Source organism: Aotus nancymaae, unplaced genomic scaffold (genome assembly GCF_030222135.1).
Source record: "Aotus nancymaae isolate 86718 unplaced genomic scaffold, 86718_ANA_hifiasm-v0.15.2.pri h1tg000065l, whole genome shotgun sequence".
In the NCBI taxonomy this organism is placed as follows: Eukaryota; Metazoa; Chordata; class Mammalia; order Primates; family Aotidae; genus Aotus; species Aotus nancymaae.
Window position 1 is genome coordinate 11,170,439 of NW_026988480.1, and position 18,704 is coordinate 11,189,142.

The window sequence follows — 18,704 nt, forward strand, 5'->3', positions numbered from 1 at the left end:
GCCTCCAGAACTGTGAGAAATAAATTTCTGTTGTTTATAAGCCACTCAGTCTATGGTATTTGGTATAACAACCCAAACTAAGACATCTTGAAAGCACAGTTTTTCTGCAGCAGATGTTGCAAGTTGGAGACTTACAGTTATACTTGGTTTGGCCCGCTGAGTATTGTAAAATTAAATTGAATAAGAAAAAAATTGTTAAATTATAAAAATTTCTCTTAAAAATCCAATCTTTCAGCTGGGCATGGTGGCTCATGCCTGTAATCCCAGCACTTTGGGAGGCCGAGGCAGGTGGATCACCTGAGGTCAGGAGTTCGAGACCAGCCTGACAAACATGGAGAAACCCTGTCTCTACCAAAAAAAAAAAAAACAAAAAAAACAAAATTAGCCGAGCCTGGTGGTGCATGCTTGTAATCCCAGCTGCTTGGGAGGCTGAGGCAGGATAATTGCTTGAACCTGGGACGAGGAGGTTGCGGTGAGCCCAGATCATGCCATTGCACTCCAGCCTGGGCAACAAGAGCGAAATTCTGTCCAAAAAAAAAAAAAAAAAAAAAAATGCAATCTTCTGGTTTTCGTGGAAAAATTTGAAGAACTAGTAATACTGTCAATAACTGGCTTGAAGATAAGGAGCAACCAGTGAGCGCTCCTGGCCACTCCCAGCCCCTAGCCTAGCACTGACTTTGCACCTCACTTGTTGATGCCATCTGCCTGAACTCTGAGGACAGCCCCTGAAAAGAGTTAGCGAAGGGTGATACAGAGCATGAGCCGCAAGCCCAGAGACAGGTTCTGCTTTTAGATTTAATAAATGTAAGTTCTGTGGCCCTGGGAGATAGGAGCTCACAACGGGTTTCACTGTGCAGAAAATGAGTGGGTTGAATGGGACCCTGGCTTAGGTTCCTTACCCAGACAGCATTCTATGAATCTATAAATGGCTTAGTTAATTTTCAAATCTCACTGAGCTCATTGCCTGAAAATTGCCTGAAGTCATGAGTTCCACCTGCTAATAGCACTTTGAAAAAATACTTTTGAAAAATAAGATGTCCAGATCCCATAAAAGCCATTTGCAAATTCATACCAAGATGTGATAAATGTAAAAGCAAAGCCGTTCACTCTCTTTTGCCTTTAAAATGAAATTTCAAAGGCAGGAGTTCTAACAATTAAGAAAAATTTCTACCACAAACTTTCACGTTGCTATAAAAATAGTGCGTCGATTACATCGTTTAGCAGACACAAATGAACACTTGAAAAGGGTGGAGTCAGGAGCACAGAATGAAGGTTTTCTATGTTAGAGTTTGATGCTTTCCTCCAGTTCCTACCCACCCCCAACCTCTCTCACACCTGTAGATACAAGTTTGGGTTTAGATTGGCTTTATCTCTCTTGCCATAATCCCTCAACTTTCTCTATGTAGCTTAAATAGTTCATTCAATGCTCTCTCCAAGAAACTAAAACACATTCTAGAATAAGGCAATAAGTGCCATTTAACTGAGAGCAGGACACAGACTTCCGGAGAGGAGGGCCTGGCCTTCCAGCCTCCCCTCCCAGCCCACAGCCCACCCTGTTGGAAGGGCTAGGGTACCACTATTCCACAGCATCAGGCAGGCAAGAGGGCTAGGGCTCATGTCCAATGTGGTCTAGAAACATCTGCCACCCTGGGCTCATCCACTTGCTCATGATGTGCACCAAGCCACCCCATTCCCTCTGCCCATGGGTAAAAACCACAGAAACTTGACTTTCAGGCCAAGTCTGAACCTCAGAATGTCCCTTTTGACACAGCTGTTCATTAAAATCCATATGGAATATTCAGACAGAGTGCTCCCTGCTCCAGTAGATTCTCCAGATCCCCAGGAAAAAAGGAACTTGTGTCAAAGCTCAGGGTGACAGGGGAGCAGGTTCCTACAGCAGTGGTCTCTCAGGAAGTGGACCTGGTGCCTTGGGCCTAAGGGACCTAAGGTCAATGACAGACACACTCAATTCTGGTAAAATTAAGTTTAAGCCAAGAATGTCACAATGATTTCTAAGCTCCTGACAAGGGCAATGTTCTGTTTAGTGACTGAACTGTGAGTAGCTCCGGAAGCAATATTGTAAAATTGAGGAGCTTGCTCTGTAAAGGCAAGAAATGTGCTGTGGATTCACTCACCATGGTAACAACCCCCAGCCCGGCGTCTGGTACAAAATAGATGCCCCATGAATAGTGCAAAAAATAAAATAATCACCCTTAAAGGCTACAACTTTTTCTATTTGCCTTCTCAAATTAGACATTTCTGCATGGGAGGGATTTAATTCTGCTTTGTCTTTGGACATTTTCACCTTTAACCATAAGCAGATTATTGTCTAGATGGAAAAATCCCACACACAAAAGAACTGAAATGCTTTTCACATAATAGCTCAAGAAATGTTTTTGGAATGAGTAAGTAACTGAAAATGACTTGAAAATAATTAACCAGAATTTTAAAAATTACATGCATGTGTTTATGTTCTATATATGTGTGTGTATGTAATTTTTCCATATATTTGTGTATAGATGTGTGTATATACACATACATATAGGCCTTTTTTTTTAGATTTGTGATTTAATAGTCCCTTGGTCAAATTTCTCTTTAGAATCTTAAGCTTAACATTAATTATACATATAGTGATATTTCTCTCCTTTTCTAGGAAAAAGAAATAACAATTTGTGAATTTCCACTATTTTTCCCAAGGATGTCACACACACCATGATCTGAATGTATGTTTCTAAGAGAGTAAATTTCACTTTATTCCTATGAGAGAGGTCTCATCAAACAGTTGGCTACTTGCTGTTGAAAGTTGTTTTTAAGGCAGGAGAGGAGCACTGCTAATAAGCCCCTTTTTGTGGGTCTCTGAGTCCTTTGAAATTCTGAAATTTCTACTCTTGCTTCTTTCAGATGATCTAAAAATTAGACCTGGCCTAAAGAAGGAAGCTCCTCAGACACTGGTAAGAAGGTAACACTAGTGAGCATCACCTGGAAAGAGTTACTGGGCCAATTCTGCTTAGGTCTGACACTATTCATGGCAGAGGTGGAGATCAGGAGAAAGACGGGCTTTGCGCTGCAGAACACCAGGCTCTACCTCTGACTTTGTGAACCTAGGAAAGCTCTGCAGTCCTCGGCTTTGCTCATTTATAGAACAAGGGTATTAGCAATTTAAGATGCCAGCTATGTACCTCCATCATTCATTAAATGGTTACTGAGTGAAGAGCACTGTTCTTTGCCTTTGGAGAATCAACAAACAAAGAAAAATCTGTCCTTGTGGAGTGCACCTCTTCTAACTTTCTTCTTACCTTTGTGGTATGCATTTTGTGGATACACAGACACAGTGTACAGCATTCTAGAAGCAACGAAATGCAGACCTTTTCACTCTTAGGTTGTTTGTTGAGCTCATTTCACATTCAGAGAAAAAAGTACCTGCTGAGGCAGATACTGGGACAAATATTTTCAGGAATACTAAGAGAAGTAGGACATTGCCCTTAACCTGGAGGTACTCAGCATTTAGTTGCTAAAGGACAGGAGAGAAAAGAATAAGCAAATAACGATACTCATTCCAGGAGAATTCATATCCTATTAGGAAACTGAGTGACGGACTCTGCTAGGATGTAAGGTTTAAGCTAGATCTTAAAAATGGGTAAATTTACAGTGGAGAGTCTAAGAGTAGAAAACAGCATCCGAAAAAAGTACACAACTACAGAAAAGCACAGAGGATATTTGGAGAAATAGGAAAATGATTCACTTGGCTGCCACAGAGGGTCAAAAGGGTGCAGGGGACGTGGGCTGGCCAAGGCCTACAGCCCGACGATGCCAGCCTAGGGAATTGTGTACACTTTGGCCACTCCTGAGACCTTTGAACAGAGGAATGACCAAGTCAGTGCAGCCCAGAGGAAGTAGAAATTGGAGGGCAAAGAACAGTTTTTGTTTTTGTTTTTGAGATGGAGTCTTGCTCTGTCGCCCAGGCTGGAGTGCAGTGGCGCGATCTGGCTCACTGCAACCTCTGCCTCCCAGGTTCAAGCGATTCTCCTGCCTCAGCGTCCCAAGTAGCTGGGACTACAGGTGCTTGCCCCCATGCCTGGCTAATTTCTGTATTTTTAGTAGAGATGGGGTTTCACCATATTGGCCAGGCTGGTCTCAAACTCCTGACCTTGTGATCCACCTACCTTGGCCTCCCAAAGTGCTGGGATTACAGGAGTGAGCCACTGCACCCAGCCAAGAACAGTTTTTATCAAGTCCTGGCAGCAACAGTAACAACTAAGTGATTCAAACACAACAATAATTGAGTTGCTGGATGCTATTTGCTGGGTGCCGAGGAAGCAAGGACAAGCTCAAGCTAGCCTCTCTCATTAACTATCAGAGAACACCAGCCAGGAGAAAAACACAGTTTCAGGATCAACAAAATGTCCAGGCAGGAAGAAAGACCCCCAGCCCCTCCAAGTAGAGGAGGAGAGAATAGTATACGGAAAAGGAAAGACATATTCTCAGAGGATCCCAAGACCTGAAAATATCATCCAAACTCTAATCCAGCAGTTTTTAAAGGGGTTTTAGCTGCCCAAGTGTGGTGGCTCATGCCTGTAATCCCAGCACTTTGGGTGGCTGAGGTGGGCGAATCACTTGAGGTCAGGAGTTCCAGACCAGCCTGGTCAACATGGTGAAACCCTGCCTCTGCAAAAAATACAAAAATCAGCCGGGTGTGGTGGCACGCACCTGTAGTCACAGCTACTCAGGAGGCTGAGGCAGGAGAATCACTTCAGCCTGGGAGGCAGAGATTGCAGTGAGCTGAGATCATGCCACTGCACTCTAGCCTGGGTGACAGAGTGAGACCTGTCTCAAAAAATAAAACAACCTTCATAGAGAAAATTCTGAGGTTGGATTTTGGCTAAGGAGACACCTGTTACATCATTCAGTCAGTCAGCAAACATTCAGTGTGGTGTGTAAAATGTTCCAGATACTGTTCCAGGCACTGGGTAAACAAATAGCTTCCTGCTCTAATGGAGATTACAAGTTAGAAAGGGAGATAGATAATAGAACGTAAGCAAGAAACTGGGTAACAAACTGTGTGGTGCTAAGTGGTATGAAGAAAGCAAGCAAGCAGGCAGATGGAAGACAGCACATTGGGTGTGGTCAGAATAAAGGGGGTCAGGATGCGGGCAGCTGGAGGATCATCCCTCCAGGTCAAGGGAACAGTATTTGTACCTGGCATGTTCTAGGAAGAGCAAGGACAATCGGGGACTGGGAGAGTGGCAAGACATGAGTTACATAGAGCCCTATAGGCAAAGTAAGGAGTTTGGGTTTCATCCAAAGAAGTAACACAATGTTCACTCCAGGAGGAGAGGGACTTGTGACTGTTTGGCTACGTCAGTCACTGTGATCCTGTGATCCTGCTACATCCCCATACCTAAACCACTGCCTGGCACACAGCAGGTGTCTAGACAGTATTTGTTGAACGAATGAGAAGACTTCCATTTTTAAAGGGCTCATTTGGGATGCTGTATAGGGAACAGACTGCAGATGAGCAAGGACTACAGAAAACCAGTCAGGAAAGCTCACTGAGGCTTAGACAGGGATTGCTGTGCTGGATGGAGAAGGAGAGAAAAGGGAGAAAGATTTGCTGAAAGCCAGATCTGGGTAAGAAAAACGTCAGGAGGACTCACAGGTATTTGACCTGAACAACTGGAGGGACAGAGTTATCCCTGTCAGAGATGGAGGACACTAGAAGAGAAGCATGTTTATAGAGGGAAATCAGGGATTACGTTTTGCACATGTTAATTTTAAGCTTACGTGGCATTCAAGGAGAGATGCTGGGCGGTTGCATTTTCAAGTCTGCAGTTCTGGGAATGAGTCAGGGCTGACAAAATAAACTTGGAATCATGAGCATGAAGACAGTGTTGAGACCGAGAGAAGGAATTTAAATAAGAAGGGAAGAAATCTGAGAGCCAAGGCCTGGGGAATCCCCGCATCCGCATTTAGAGGTCAAAATTCAGTTGAGGTCAGTAGGGGTAAAACCTCAGGGGCCATCTGAAGAGCCTGAGAGAGAAGAGCCAGAGAGGCTGCAGGAACACCAGGAGATTCTCGTGTCCTGAAAGAAGCCAGGGGCTTAAGAAAGAGAGAGTGGTCCCCCACAGCCCCATGGAAAATGCTGCTGAGATCAGCAAAACTGTGCCCTTGTACTTCACGAGGTAGAGATCCTTGATTGAACCTAATGACAACAGGAAGGGGAGCGATGGGGACAAGTACCTCATACCTGATCGAGGTGCTCTCAGGACAGGCAAAAGGTGAGAGGAGGCAGAAACACAAAAGCGGCTTCAAATAAGATGGTGATCTGGTCGCCGGCTGCATGGTGGGTGTGTGTTGCATTTTGCTTCATACATTTCATATATGTTCAATGTGTCGTTTGTTGAAATAAAATATGTCTTTAGAGGCTGAGATGGAGGGAGTGAAAAAGGCCAGTGGGACAACTTTTTGAAGCATGTTCTTTAAAAGGGAACAGAAAATCAATCACGGGGTATGTGGAGTCAGGGAGGGGTTTTGTAAATGTCATATATCACAGTGCATTTGTATGCCAATTATTTCTGTATCATCATCCCATTTACATGCAGGTCCTATGCCCGGTCATGTAGAGGGGACACTGAGCACAATGCTGGGGGGTGGCCAGGGGGAAATAAAGCTGGCAACAATCCTCAAAACAATTTCTTTTTTTCAATTTCAAAAAGCTCATTTCTCCAAAAATAACTTGTGTTCAAAATAGAGGGAAAATGTCATCAGGTAGTTTTAAGGTTTGATGGTAAAACGAATTATGAATAACGGTAAAGAAAAAATGAAGTCCTTTTGAGGATAATAACTTATTGACTACGTCCTGTGGTTTCTTCAGCTCATCTGTGTGTTACAGGAAAGAGGATGAGGAATCACTTGCTGATTGATTTCATCAGCTCTGGTACTGATGGCACTGAAGCAAGGTCTTACATGTTTGAAATTATTCCCCCATCTTTCCCCCACTTAACCTAGATCTCTGAATTTTAACAATGTGTAGGGCTGAGATTTCTGTTTCTCAAACTGCTCTGACTCGAATCCCCAAAGCAGAAGCAGGGAACATCCATGCACGTTAAATGAGTGCCAATTTCAGGACAAAATGATTGAATTACAATCCCTGGCCATGGATGTGAATTTTGATCTTTTTTTTTTCTTTCACACACATGATATTTCCCTGACATCTGTGCAATACAAATATATCTAGAAAGTGTGAAATAGAAAATCTGCTTCACTAAATATATAAAAGGGACCCCGAATGAAGTCTCCATGATGGCATTTTTCATCATGGGCACAGATGGCGTCCTTTCCCAGCTCTTCCCCCGCCCCCCTCATACCAGCTTAAGTTCTATCCACTGAATTCTCCCTGCATATCACATGCATAGATGCCTGATAACACCAGGAAAGTCTGTCTGTATGCCACATCCTTATTTTTCAGGCCTCCATATGCATCAAGCTTCAGGCCAATAAATCAGGAAAAGTATGGGTTCTGAATGAATAATGCAAGCAGTGTACACCACTTGTTGCTATGGGAATCCAGATGACCTAGGAGCTTAGTGATCTTTGTCATACGTTGCCAGTAAGTAATGGCATTATTGTCATTCTCCCTATAGTGTCCATGTCACAGAACAGGACAATCACTTACCAATACCCACACATCCAAACACTATGGGATGGGATACATAAAATCGCCAATATACTGCTTTGCTTCCTAAAATATTTAAAGAGGCTTTAAGACACCTAAATGCATTTAGTTTCCAAATGGTGGTCAGAACGTCTGTGAGAAAAGGACATAAGTGATAAACAAAATCGTTAAAAGACTTGATCTGCTTCTACGCCTCATTGCGTCTTAACCTGGAAAAGCAATGGTAATAAATAAACCTCAGAAAGTAGAAAAGCTTGAGCTGAGTAAGGAGGTTGTGAAACTCTGACTCTTGCCTTTGGTGGGGCGGGGGTGGGGAGGTGGGGGGGTGGCAGTGTACTACTGGCATATGGTTTATGTATATGGGGTATGTTATAGGAAGTTGGGTGGAGCTAACGAAGTGGAAAAAAGGAGCAAAGTGAGGAACCAGAGAGAAACTGAAAGGGGAATTGGTTGGATGAATTGCAGGGAACACTTTGACTGTAAGACTTATTCAGCTGTGAAACAAACTCATTGGTGAGAATATTAAACCCCCAAATTCTAAACATTTTGTACATTTTGGAGATTGCATACTTTTTCCACCACTGCATTCCTCACTGAGAACAAGAAATGCCACAAATCTTTCCCTTTCATATAGTAAATTTAGTTTTACAAATAAGAAAGGATTACTATAGAAATGTATAAAGAACAGCTTTAACAGAAGGCTCAAAGTAGTTATTAGATAACCCACAGGCTGACCCATGTAGCCTTAATTATTTCTTCTCTACATCTTGCCAGGTTAAATTATTTTTAATATTTTTCACCCTTAAATTTGCTCAACTGAATAGACCAACAAAAATAATCACAGAATCATGATATTAGAAGTGACCTTTGGGATTATTTGGTACAACTTTCCACTTTTAAAGAAAAAACTAACCCTCAAAGAGGAAAAGTGACTTGAAGAAAACCCCACAGAACATTTCAGACTGTTTTCTTTAAAAGTCCATGAACGTCAAATGTGCCAACGGCTGCTTTGCAGAGAGGACATACGGGTATTGAAACTTCCTGGTTTCCTAACGTAGCTTCTCCTGTTTTTTAGGATGAAAAAGGAAGCAGGTAAATGGGAAAGAAGCAGGTGTCTGTAAGTCTGTAAGTCACACCTGTTAGTCTAGAAACCTGCCTGTTGGGAGATTCAGTCAAGTTTGGCTGGCCCAGAAAAGACGGTTGTCTCTGGTCTAACTGTAGGTCATTTCAGAAGCACTTAACAGTCGTTCAGTGTTGTTTGAGCAAATAATGGGTAGGCATTCCCTAGACGTGTCCATCATCCTAGCAAGCTCTGGTTGATAGAATCAGGACTTTGAGAAAAGGTGGGCAGAAGGGTGCTCACCTCTTCTGCTTAAGTGTGGATTAGAGGACAGAGTGCTTGGGCCAAACATGTATCCTTCTAAGGCCAGAGCAAGACAGAACAGAAGAGTTATCAGATAAATTTCATCAAAATGGATAATCCAGATCATTCGAGGGAAAAAAAAATAACCCAAACCTACAGCATTTGAACTAATTCTCTACATGTTTTTTTGTTTACTGAGGGTGGGTGGAGCCTCTCTTAGAGGCAGCATGGTGGAAGGCCTGGATTTGAGTCCTGGCTCTCCGTTCCCCTAAGCATCTTACATAACCTCTCTGATTCCCCCAGCTGACTCACAAAGTGAAGGATTCCCACCTACCTTCTGCCTATACAATTAAAGGGCATTTTTATGACCTGAAATCCACTCAATAAATATTTCTGGGAACACATGATGTACCAGGCAAACTGCTAGGTGCTGGAGAGATGAATATAAACATGTCCTCGTTCTGAAGAAGTTCATCCCATATTTAAGATAAGGAGACTGTGGCACATTTACAACTTAGATAACTGCAATATGATAAGTGCTACCTTAGGTCTAGGAACAAAAAGGCTATGGGAAAACAGGAGAAGAAGTGGTTAATTATGCCTTGCGGGGACTGTAATTTCAGGATGTTATTTTGATTATAACTTAAAACAAATGAGTGCACAACTATTGAAAATTGTATGGCTAAGCATGAGTCAACAACCAAATACCTTGACTATACTTAAATTATAAAAATTACCATGAAAGCATGAAAACGCTGCCTGCCTGCCTGTTTAGAACACTCATCACTTCACCCATTTTTTATAACAAGCAACAGTGCTAGCAAGTTTTATGAGGAACACCAAATTACATCAGAGAAAGTCTCATGCCATTGTCAATTACTGCATAGGATGAAACAGCTATCTAGAGTGTCTCATTAGAAACAGACAAAAACCAATTATTGGAAAAAGTGAATTCTCAATTATCCAAGACAGCTGGAATGAATAACTCCACAAAAGGAGAAAACCTGTTATCCAATTAATTCAATTTTCTTCTCTTTTCTCCAACCCCCCACCAAATGTTTTGCTATAGTGGAAAAAGAAAAAATGACCTGTTTGAGTTGGTGAGTAATTTCACTTGTGGGGAAAATGCAGACACTTGGGTTTTAAAAGCTGCAAGGTATAAAAATAAGCCGCAGATTCTATAATCAATCCTTGGTTTGCTTACATGGTTCACGTTGTAAAATTATTTGCCTTCCCAACACTGAGTAACTTTTCTTACTCCTCTGTCAGTTACCACAGAATGCTGGAACCAGTAAGAACGATAGAAACCAGCGAGTCCAACTTCCTTTACCATAAGGAATGAGACTGAAGCTTGTCTTTCCATATCACACCTGGCCTTTTAATATTTCTTTTGTAACAATCATATCAGATGGAAGCATAATAGAAGGTAAAGCTCAAAATGATCTTGTCATACATCCATCTTTGAAAGCCAGTGTGTGAAAGGAATCAAGTCAAATGATTCTATATACAGAAATAGCAGCAGCTGCAGTCCCTCTGTATTGATGCATTGATGGACTGTTCCAGCTCAGGATGTGGCCTCCCTACCAAGTCAATAATGTCACAATCTAAACAAACTTCAGCAATTTGCCTTCAAGAAAAAAACTATCCCAGACAAAAAAAGAGAAATGTCATTCCACAAAGCAGCCAACTGCACTAGACTGGGATTATAGTGTGGAATTAGTCAGAACGTGGTTTATTAAATAAAAACACTCTAACGGCCAATTTGCCTGGAGGTCTAGGAATTAAAATAGCGCGTTGTTTTTCCCATGCCACATTCCGGAGGAGGCAGCAAGCGGAGGAAACGGGCAACAGGGAATTCTACCACAATCTATCTCTCCACCAAACAGGCACGCACATTCATACCAGGGTGGGCATGTGGACTCTAATCCCTTCTTAGTGGAAAACACACATTTTAAAATGAATCCCCAATCTAGAATGAATTACCGTAATAGCCACAGCCGGAGCGAGTCCGCTGATGAGAAACGCAGATCTGGCCACCTGCTTTGAGACGGCTTGGACCACAACACTGCCGGGGTCTTTAAAGGTTGGCCTTTTCAGGTAGGGCATCTGCCCTCCTAAATCGCGTTTAAATCCCAGGAAAAGAGAGTAGATGCCTCCCTCAAATTTTGAACTATGCTGCTCTTGCTGTATCCATTTCTGCCGAACATAGCATTGACATCTTTTCAAAGAGAAGGGGGGAGAAAACAAGGGGAGAATCGCACCACTGCAGATCCCAAGAGAAGTAAGCACAAAACTACAGCAACGTCAAACAGTATCTTCTTCGGCAACTAGGAAAATCCCCACATGCTATCTGGTGTCAACCCAATGCAGACTGAGGCGCGCGGTGCCCGGAACCACAGGAAGCCGGGCATCTCTGCAGCCTGTGTCCCTGCCAGTTCCCCCCACGCGCTGAAATTCGGCAGGGAAGAAGTTATGGTGCCCAGCCTCTGTGTGCAAGACAGAGACACCGCGCATCCATGGCTCTGAAAACCAGCCAAGTGGCCGGGACGTCAAAGCAGCAGAGCAATCAGAATGCCCCCGAGCAGAGGATGGAGGGGCCACATTGTTTGAGCCCTCGGATTTTGCTGCATTGGCACCGCCTGGAAACGTAGGGGTAGCAGGAAGCGCACCTCCAGCCAAAAAAGGACCGGACGCATTTTTTCCTCTCGGCGGCTCCCTCCCTGCCTGTCTGCAAGTCGCAATACGGTAGGCGACCTGACGGGCTGCTCCGCTAAAACTCAGGTGGCAGGCCCGGCTGAGCGGCACAGCGGGCCGGGAGCCTGGAGGCGCTGGGGGAGCACCCACATCGCGCCTCCTCCCCTCCTGCACCATCCACGGGAGCAAGGACCGGACCTGGCCACGCGCCCCTCGAGCGAGCACCGGCGAACCCGTGCGGACGCTCCGGGCGCTCGCTGGGCTAACCACGGGCATTGCATGCAACACAATTGTTCAAAAGCGAGCCCAAGGCGAAGCGCAAATCCAGAGCTTTGGTTCACAAGGGGTGGGTGTGGGCTGGGAAGGGGGATTACGTAGGTCTCTCCGCCCCCTCCCCTGACACCTCCTCGCCACTGGGAGGGCGCTGAAGGGCGGGGGAGGCGCTGCAAACCCGCTTGGGGGCTTCTTTGTTTCTCTCAGTGCCCCACAGGAGGGCCGGGTGCGCCTGCCGTACCCAAGCCGGGGTCGCCACCCGGGGATGCTGGTCCTGCCCGGGCGGCGGCGCGACCCAGGCTGACAATTGAACCTCGCGGGAGAAGCGAGAGGGTGGGGAGGAGGGTGGATCTCGGCCCCGGGAAGGGAGGGCGCTGCCGGGGCCTCGCGAGCGACGGGAAGCCGCCCAGAGAAGGGCGGGGGGAAGGGGCGGCAGGCAGTGTCTCCGCGCGACGCCCGCTTACCTTGGCAGCCCTGGTCTGGGCACAGATCATGCTCCTGTCAGCGCGCAGGTTAGAGCTGGGGGGAGCACGTGCCCCGCATAGTGCACTGGGAGCCTGGGACTTGCTGGGGAGGAGACCCTGGCGACCGCCGGCTCTCGCCGCGCTCTGGCTGCCGGGTGCCCCGAGCGAGCGGCGGCCACGGCTACTGCCACGGCGGAGGGGCGCGCGCCGCTCGACGAGTGTATGCGCGAGGAGGGGGCCGGTTCGGTCAGAGATGCACGGTGTTCCGTCTCCAACAACAGCGCCTGATGCGCGGTAACGCAGCACACTTCATCGCTTTATCCTCCCGCTTGCTTCCCCTCCCTCCCTGCCTGCTCCTCTGTGGGTACCAGACTCCAGAACCAACCACAAGCCGGGCTTGCTCTCATTAGCGCTGCCCCGCCCTGCAGCCTCCGCGCACCCCCACCCTCGCCCCAGCGGTAAATATATATTGATTCTTGTTACCGCCGGCCCCATCCTTCCAACACCCGGCACGCGTACTGGGCAGATCCAGCACCAACCCCGGCTCCTCGGCCCTTTTGTGTGTGTGCAAACAGTGTAGCAGAAAGGATGCGGTACAGACACCCTAGGCGGATACCCTGTGACAGGTGTTCTTGGCCTCTGTCTTACACACTTTCCTCTCTTACCTTACACTCAAGAATGCTCAGAGGCACCTTTCAGGAATCGTCCTATATTTGCACAAGCACATAAAGCAAACATCATAATAACAAAAGCAAAGGGATGAAAATCACCCCAGAATATCTATTGTTGGGCAAGCCTAGCTTCCAAACCGGGTTTTCTGTTACACTGCACACAGTGTCAGAATGCTAGAACTAGGGACAGCCAACTGAGATGCAAAGAGAAGTGAAATGCTGGTTACTGTTGGTGGCTCGCTGCTCCATGTATGCACATTTTTGTGCATTTGGTCGACATTTGGTTTGTGTATGTTCACATAAAATGCAGAGGCTTTGAGCACATAATCTTTAGAGACTGGGATTCTATGAACTAACCACATTCTCTACAATGCTGATTTATTCCTTCCTATTATTTTGCCCAGCATCCTCTACATGAGCTTTTTTTTTTCACTTTCTGAGAAGTTATTTTCTTTCCCATACCCCGAACCCCATCTCCTCTAGAATAAAGAAAGGCTTCACCCTGACTTCAGAACTCCTTACTGAAGACCTGAGTACAGACTTCCCAAAATCAAATCTCCTTCCCCTTCCACCCACACTGCACAGTGGCTAGTTTCTCAGCGGCTCTCATTCTATTGACCTGCCTCTTGGCATTGATTTCACTCTTACAACTGGAACTTTCCAGAAGTGGGAACTTCGGACAATGTGAAGGCAACTTCACCAGCTGTGCCCCTTTCTGCAAGGAGGCACAGCCCTTCTCTTTCCTTATTCCACTTGGGGTGGCCAGTCCTTTCCTGACAGACCATTTTCTTTGCCTGACAACAGTCAGATCTTCTGGTCAGATGAGCTCAAAGCAGACCGCTTTTCGAACCTCAGCTACCAATCCACGCAGAAAGCTGTGCACAATTTCTCCGGATTTTACACTTGGATTAGTATCAAATCCTATATGAAGAAAACTCTCCGAGAATAGACTCGAACAGGCTGTGGCAGTAAACAGCAACAGCAACCAACCATGTGATGTTTCCAACCAGAGACTTGAAAGAAAACAAAAACTCTCACATAAACCATGGTTTCTAAATTAGCACAATGTCACCAAACCACAATAAAGGATATTTTTTTACCTCAACTAATTGCCAGGATCACCTCATTATTTTCAGTGAATCAGCATCAACTTGGCTCAGAGATGTTTGTGCTCTGTTCTATCCATCATGGAGATGACTTGACAAGTCAACACCTCTCACAGAAGTTATTGATGTAGCAATCCTTGTGGTGTGCTTTATTTTCCCCTTAGGAGTTGCCTTTTTTTATAATGAAGACAAAAGATATTAAAGTAGCAGTACACAAAGTTTCACATCCTGAGTAGATAAAGAAGCGCCTTGTAGAGCAGCTTCTACAGGCCAAGTCCAATGGCAACACATATAGACTCCTGTGTATTTTCCTTTTTAATTTTTATTTTTTGTGACAGGGTCTCACTCCAATGCCCAGGGTGGAATACAGTGGAGCAATCTCCATTCACTGCAACCTCTGCCTCCCAGGCTCAAGCAACCCTCCCCCTTCAGCCTCCCGGAGTACCTGGGAGTAGAGGTGTATGCCACCATGCCTGGCTAACTTTTTTTGGGCGTGCGTGTGTATTTTTGGTAGAGATGGGGTGTCACCAAGTTGCCCAGACTGGTCTTGAACTCCCAAGCTTAAACGATTCTCCTGCCTCAGCCTCCCAAAGTGCTGGGATTACAAGCATGAACTACCAATCCTGGCCTGTTTTGTTTTTTATTCCTAACAGTCCACCTGTAGTCTGGGTAGCATGATCCCATTTTACAGAAGAAACAAAAATGGTTATGTGAGTTCTGTAATTTCCTTAAGGTCTTGTTTCAAGCAGAAGACCTTGAATTTAGAGTTTGCAGATGTCAGCTGCCCTAACCTTAAAGAGAAGAGTATTTGGTGGAGAAAGGAAAAAATATGGCATGAATTTTAAAGCCATCTTAGTAGTCACACTTATTGTTTCTAAGGTACTCAAAACACTGTTACAAATAGAATAATAATAAGTCACAGTCCCGATATGCCCTTCCTAACATTAACCTTGCATAATGGCATAAGGTGATGAAGGCATTTCGAGAAGCATATACAAACACCTGTGTTATCATAATGCCCATGCAACCATGTCTTCCACCTTTTGTAACTCGAGGCCCAGGAAGACTCAGGGAGGGGCTGACATGACTGCTTACCTGTTCATCTCAGGCCAGGTACCCATAAAGACCAGCAAACAGAACGCCATTCACAAGCGGTCCCTATAATGCTGAGAATATGATGACTTAAACCGATCAGGGGCTTTATCTTTGAGGACAGGCCTTCACCATAATGTCAGAAATGAGTGCACTATAACTCGTGGAGGAAAAGGACCGAGCTGTTGAAGCTGTGTGCAATATCTCACACAGTCTCTGCACAGGATCAAATTGTACCAATAATACAAGATTGTCATTTGGACTTTCCTAATGACTAATGATGGTGAACATCTACTTTTGTACTTATCTTCCATCCATCTATCATTTGTAGTAAAGTGTCTGCTCAAAATTTTTGCTTATTTTTAAATGGGTTGTTCACTTTTATGTTGTTCATTTTTGAGAGTTCTTTGTATGTTCTAGATACAATGTCTTTGTCAGATAAGATTTCTGAATATTTCCTCTCCATCTGTGCTTTGTCTTTTCATTCTCTTAGCAGTTTCTGTCATAGGGTAAACATCTTTAAAGTTGATAGAGTTCAATTTATCAACTTTCTGGCTTTCGGTATATCTAAGAACTCTTTTGACTAACCAAGGTTACAGAGAGTTGTGTTTTGCTTTATAAGATTTAAGGTTTTACATTTTATACTTAAGTATTTGGTTCATTTTGAATTCTTACTATTTTTTAGGTGTGGGGTATGGATGGTGACTTTTTTGTTGGCTTCTTTTTGCACATGGGATGTCCAATTTTTCTAACACCATTTATTGAAAAGATGATCCTTTCTTGATTGAATTGCTTTTGCAACTTTTCAATAATCAATTGGTTATATTTGTGGGAGTCTCTTTCTAGATTCTCTATTTTGTGCCTCTGATCTTTCTATCATTTTACAAATACACTATTTTGTAGACATATACTGCCTTAAAATCAGGTAATGTGAACCTTCCAATTCTGTCCTTTTTAAACATTATTTTGTCTATTTTCATTTCTTTGCCTTTTTATATGAATTTAGGAATGTTCATCAATATCTACAAAAAAAATCCTACTAGGATTTTGATTGCAACTGTATTAAATTTATAGATCAATTTCAGAAGAATTGACATTTTAACAATCTTCCAATTTCTGATACCTTTCAACCCACAAACTTAGCATTTCTCTGCATTTATTTAGGTTTCCTTTGATTTATTTCATCAGTAGTTCAAGTTTTCAGCATGTAAATTCTACACAGATTCTAGGTTTCCACATAGATTCTAAGAGTTACATTTTTTGGTACTATTGTAAAAGGTATTGATTTTAATTTTGAATTTTACTTTGTATTAAAGTATACTTAGGATTTGTTTTAATTAAGTATGCACATGCAGACATACAGACACGGAAATTTGTTTCTCCTCAAGAGAGAAGTTTATACTCACAGATCCCTAAAACAGGAAGCATGACATACCATGCAGGGCCACAAGGGGAGCTCCTGGGTCAGTCAGGAGGCAGAAGCCGCCCAGGAGACCATGGCTCAGAGCCTCTATTTATTTTTATTTTATTATTTATTTATTTTTTATTTTTTGGGAGACAGAGTTTCGCTCTTGTTGCCCAGGCTGGAGTGCAATGGTGCAATCTCAGCTCACTGCAACCTCCACATTCTGTGTTCAAGCAATTCTCCTGCCTCAGCCTCCCAAGTAGCTGGGATTACAGGCACATGCCACCACTCCCAGCTAATTTTGTATTTTTAGTAGAGATGGGGTTTCTCCACATTGGTCAGGTTGGTCTCGAACTCCCAACCTCAGGTGATCCACCCACCTCAGTCTCCCAAAGTGTTGGGATTACAGACGTGAGCCACCGCGCCCAGCCAGAGCCTCCATTTTGTATCCCTTGGGAAGAATGGCGAGGCAGGGCAGGCCAGTTTGAGCAAGTCTAGGATTTGATAGTTTCAATATTTCAGTGTCTGTGGGCTATAGAGGTGGTCTCTAGTTGTCCTGTACTTGTCCCTGGGGAGACTTAGGGCAAGGGAAATTGGAGTGCTGTGTGAGTTGGATAAAGGAGGTGGTTGTGGGGGTGGACTCTGGATTGGTTGGTTTACATATGAATGGTGGGCTTCATATCAAAGAACTTGCCCAACTTGGTGGGCAAGTTGTTTGCTATCTCTAGGAATTAGCTAGCCCTGGGAGGGGCAGTTTCTTCCAAGCCTGCAAAGCCCCTAAGATGTCAAGGCACCACAAAATATGGAAAATAAAAAACATAACTAAAACTCATTCACTGGTAGAATAGAAAAAAAAAAAAAAACCCAAGTTATTTGTGTATGTGTGAGTCTATTTATTATGTATCCTGTGACCTTGCTAACCGCATTTATTCGTTCTAGGAGTTTTTGGTAGATTTCTTGGAATTTTCAATGTTGTCTGTGAATAGAAGATGTTTTATTTCTTGCTTTCCAATCTGTATGCCTTTTGTTTCTTTTTCCCACCTTATTTCAGCTATCGTTTCTATTTATTGCATATATTTTTATTTATTAATTAAATGATTTATTACTGAGCTTTTACTTTATGAGACGCAGTATAAATATCAATCACACTAAGCCTGTGGTCAAGTTAAACATGTACGTACAATATGATGTAGGTGCTAAGACAGAGATGTATTGTCGGTGTGAGAGGAGCAACCATGCTAATACAGCGAGGAGGCTAGAAAAGCCTCCACTAATAGAGCTTTGAATGAAGAGCAGAAGTTTGTTGGGTGACCGAAAGACATCCTAAGAAGAAAGAAAAGCATACATGAAAAAGCAGAAGACAGAGGAACAGAATGTACTTGGGGAAATGGTGAAGAGTTCAATTTAATTGGAGCAAAGAGAGTGGTGTTAGAGAGACTGGAAGCAAAGGTGTGAGACATATTGTGATAGGCCAAACATGCCCTGCTCCAGCTGTTAGAATTAATTCAGCAAGTGCCCAAGTGCCATGCGTGGTGGCTCACGCCTGTAATCCCAGCACTTTGGGAGGCCAAGGCATGTGGATCACCTGAGGTTGGGAGTTCGAGACTAGCCTGACCAACGTGGAGAAACCCCATCTCTACCAATAATACAAAAATTAGCTGGGCGTGGTGGCACATGCCTGTAATCCCAGCTACTCAGGAGGCTGAGGCATAAGAATTGCTTGAACCCGGGAGGTGGAGGTTGTGGTGAGCCGAGATCACACCATTGCACTCCAGCCTGGGCGACAAGAGGGAAATTCGGTCTCAAAAAAAAAAAAAAAGAAAAAAAGAATTAATTCAGCAAGCAATGGAGAACCCTAAAGAAACTCTAAAGATTTTTAAAGCCAGGAACAGAAACAAGATTCATCATTTAAATATATAGCAAAAGCCAGGTGTGGTGGCATGTACCTGTAGTTCTAGCTCCTT

At 44.0% G+C, this 18,704-nt stretch overlaps 1 protein-coding gene across 7 annotated transcripts in view; it reads right to left on the reverse strand.

Annotated features, from left to right (window-relative positions):
- The window catches only part of HECW1 (HECT, C2 and WW domain containing E3 ubiquitin protein ligase 1), a 445,591-nt gene extending 433,003 nt beyond the window's left edge, over positions 1-12,588 (reverse strand). For 3 of the 7 annotated variants that reach the window (XM_064366742.1, XM_064366741.1, XM_064366736.1), the window contains exon 1: positions 11,019-11,590. In XM_064366742.1, coding sequence (XP_064222812.1) covers positions 11,019-11,141 — 123 coding nt within the window. In that variant the 5' untranslated portion in view covers positions 11,142-11,590. Of the gene's footprint in view, positions 1-11,018; positions 11,591-12,466 lie in introns of those variants that run through there. The other 4 variants (XM_064366737.1, XM_064366740.1, XM_021666765.2 and 1 more) reach the window with 4 other exon arrangements.
- Positions 12,589-18,704: the final 6,116 nt, after the last annotated feature.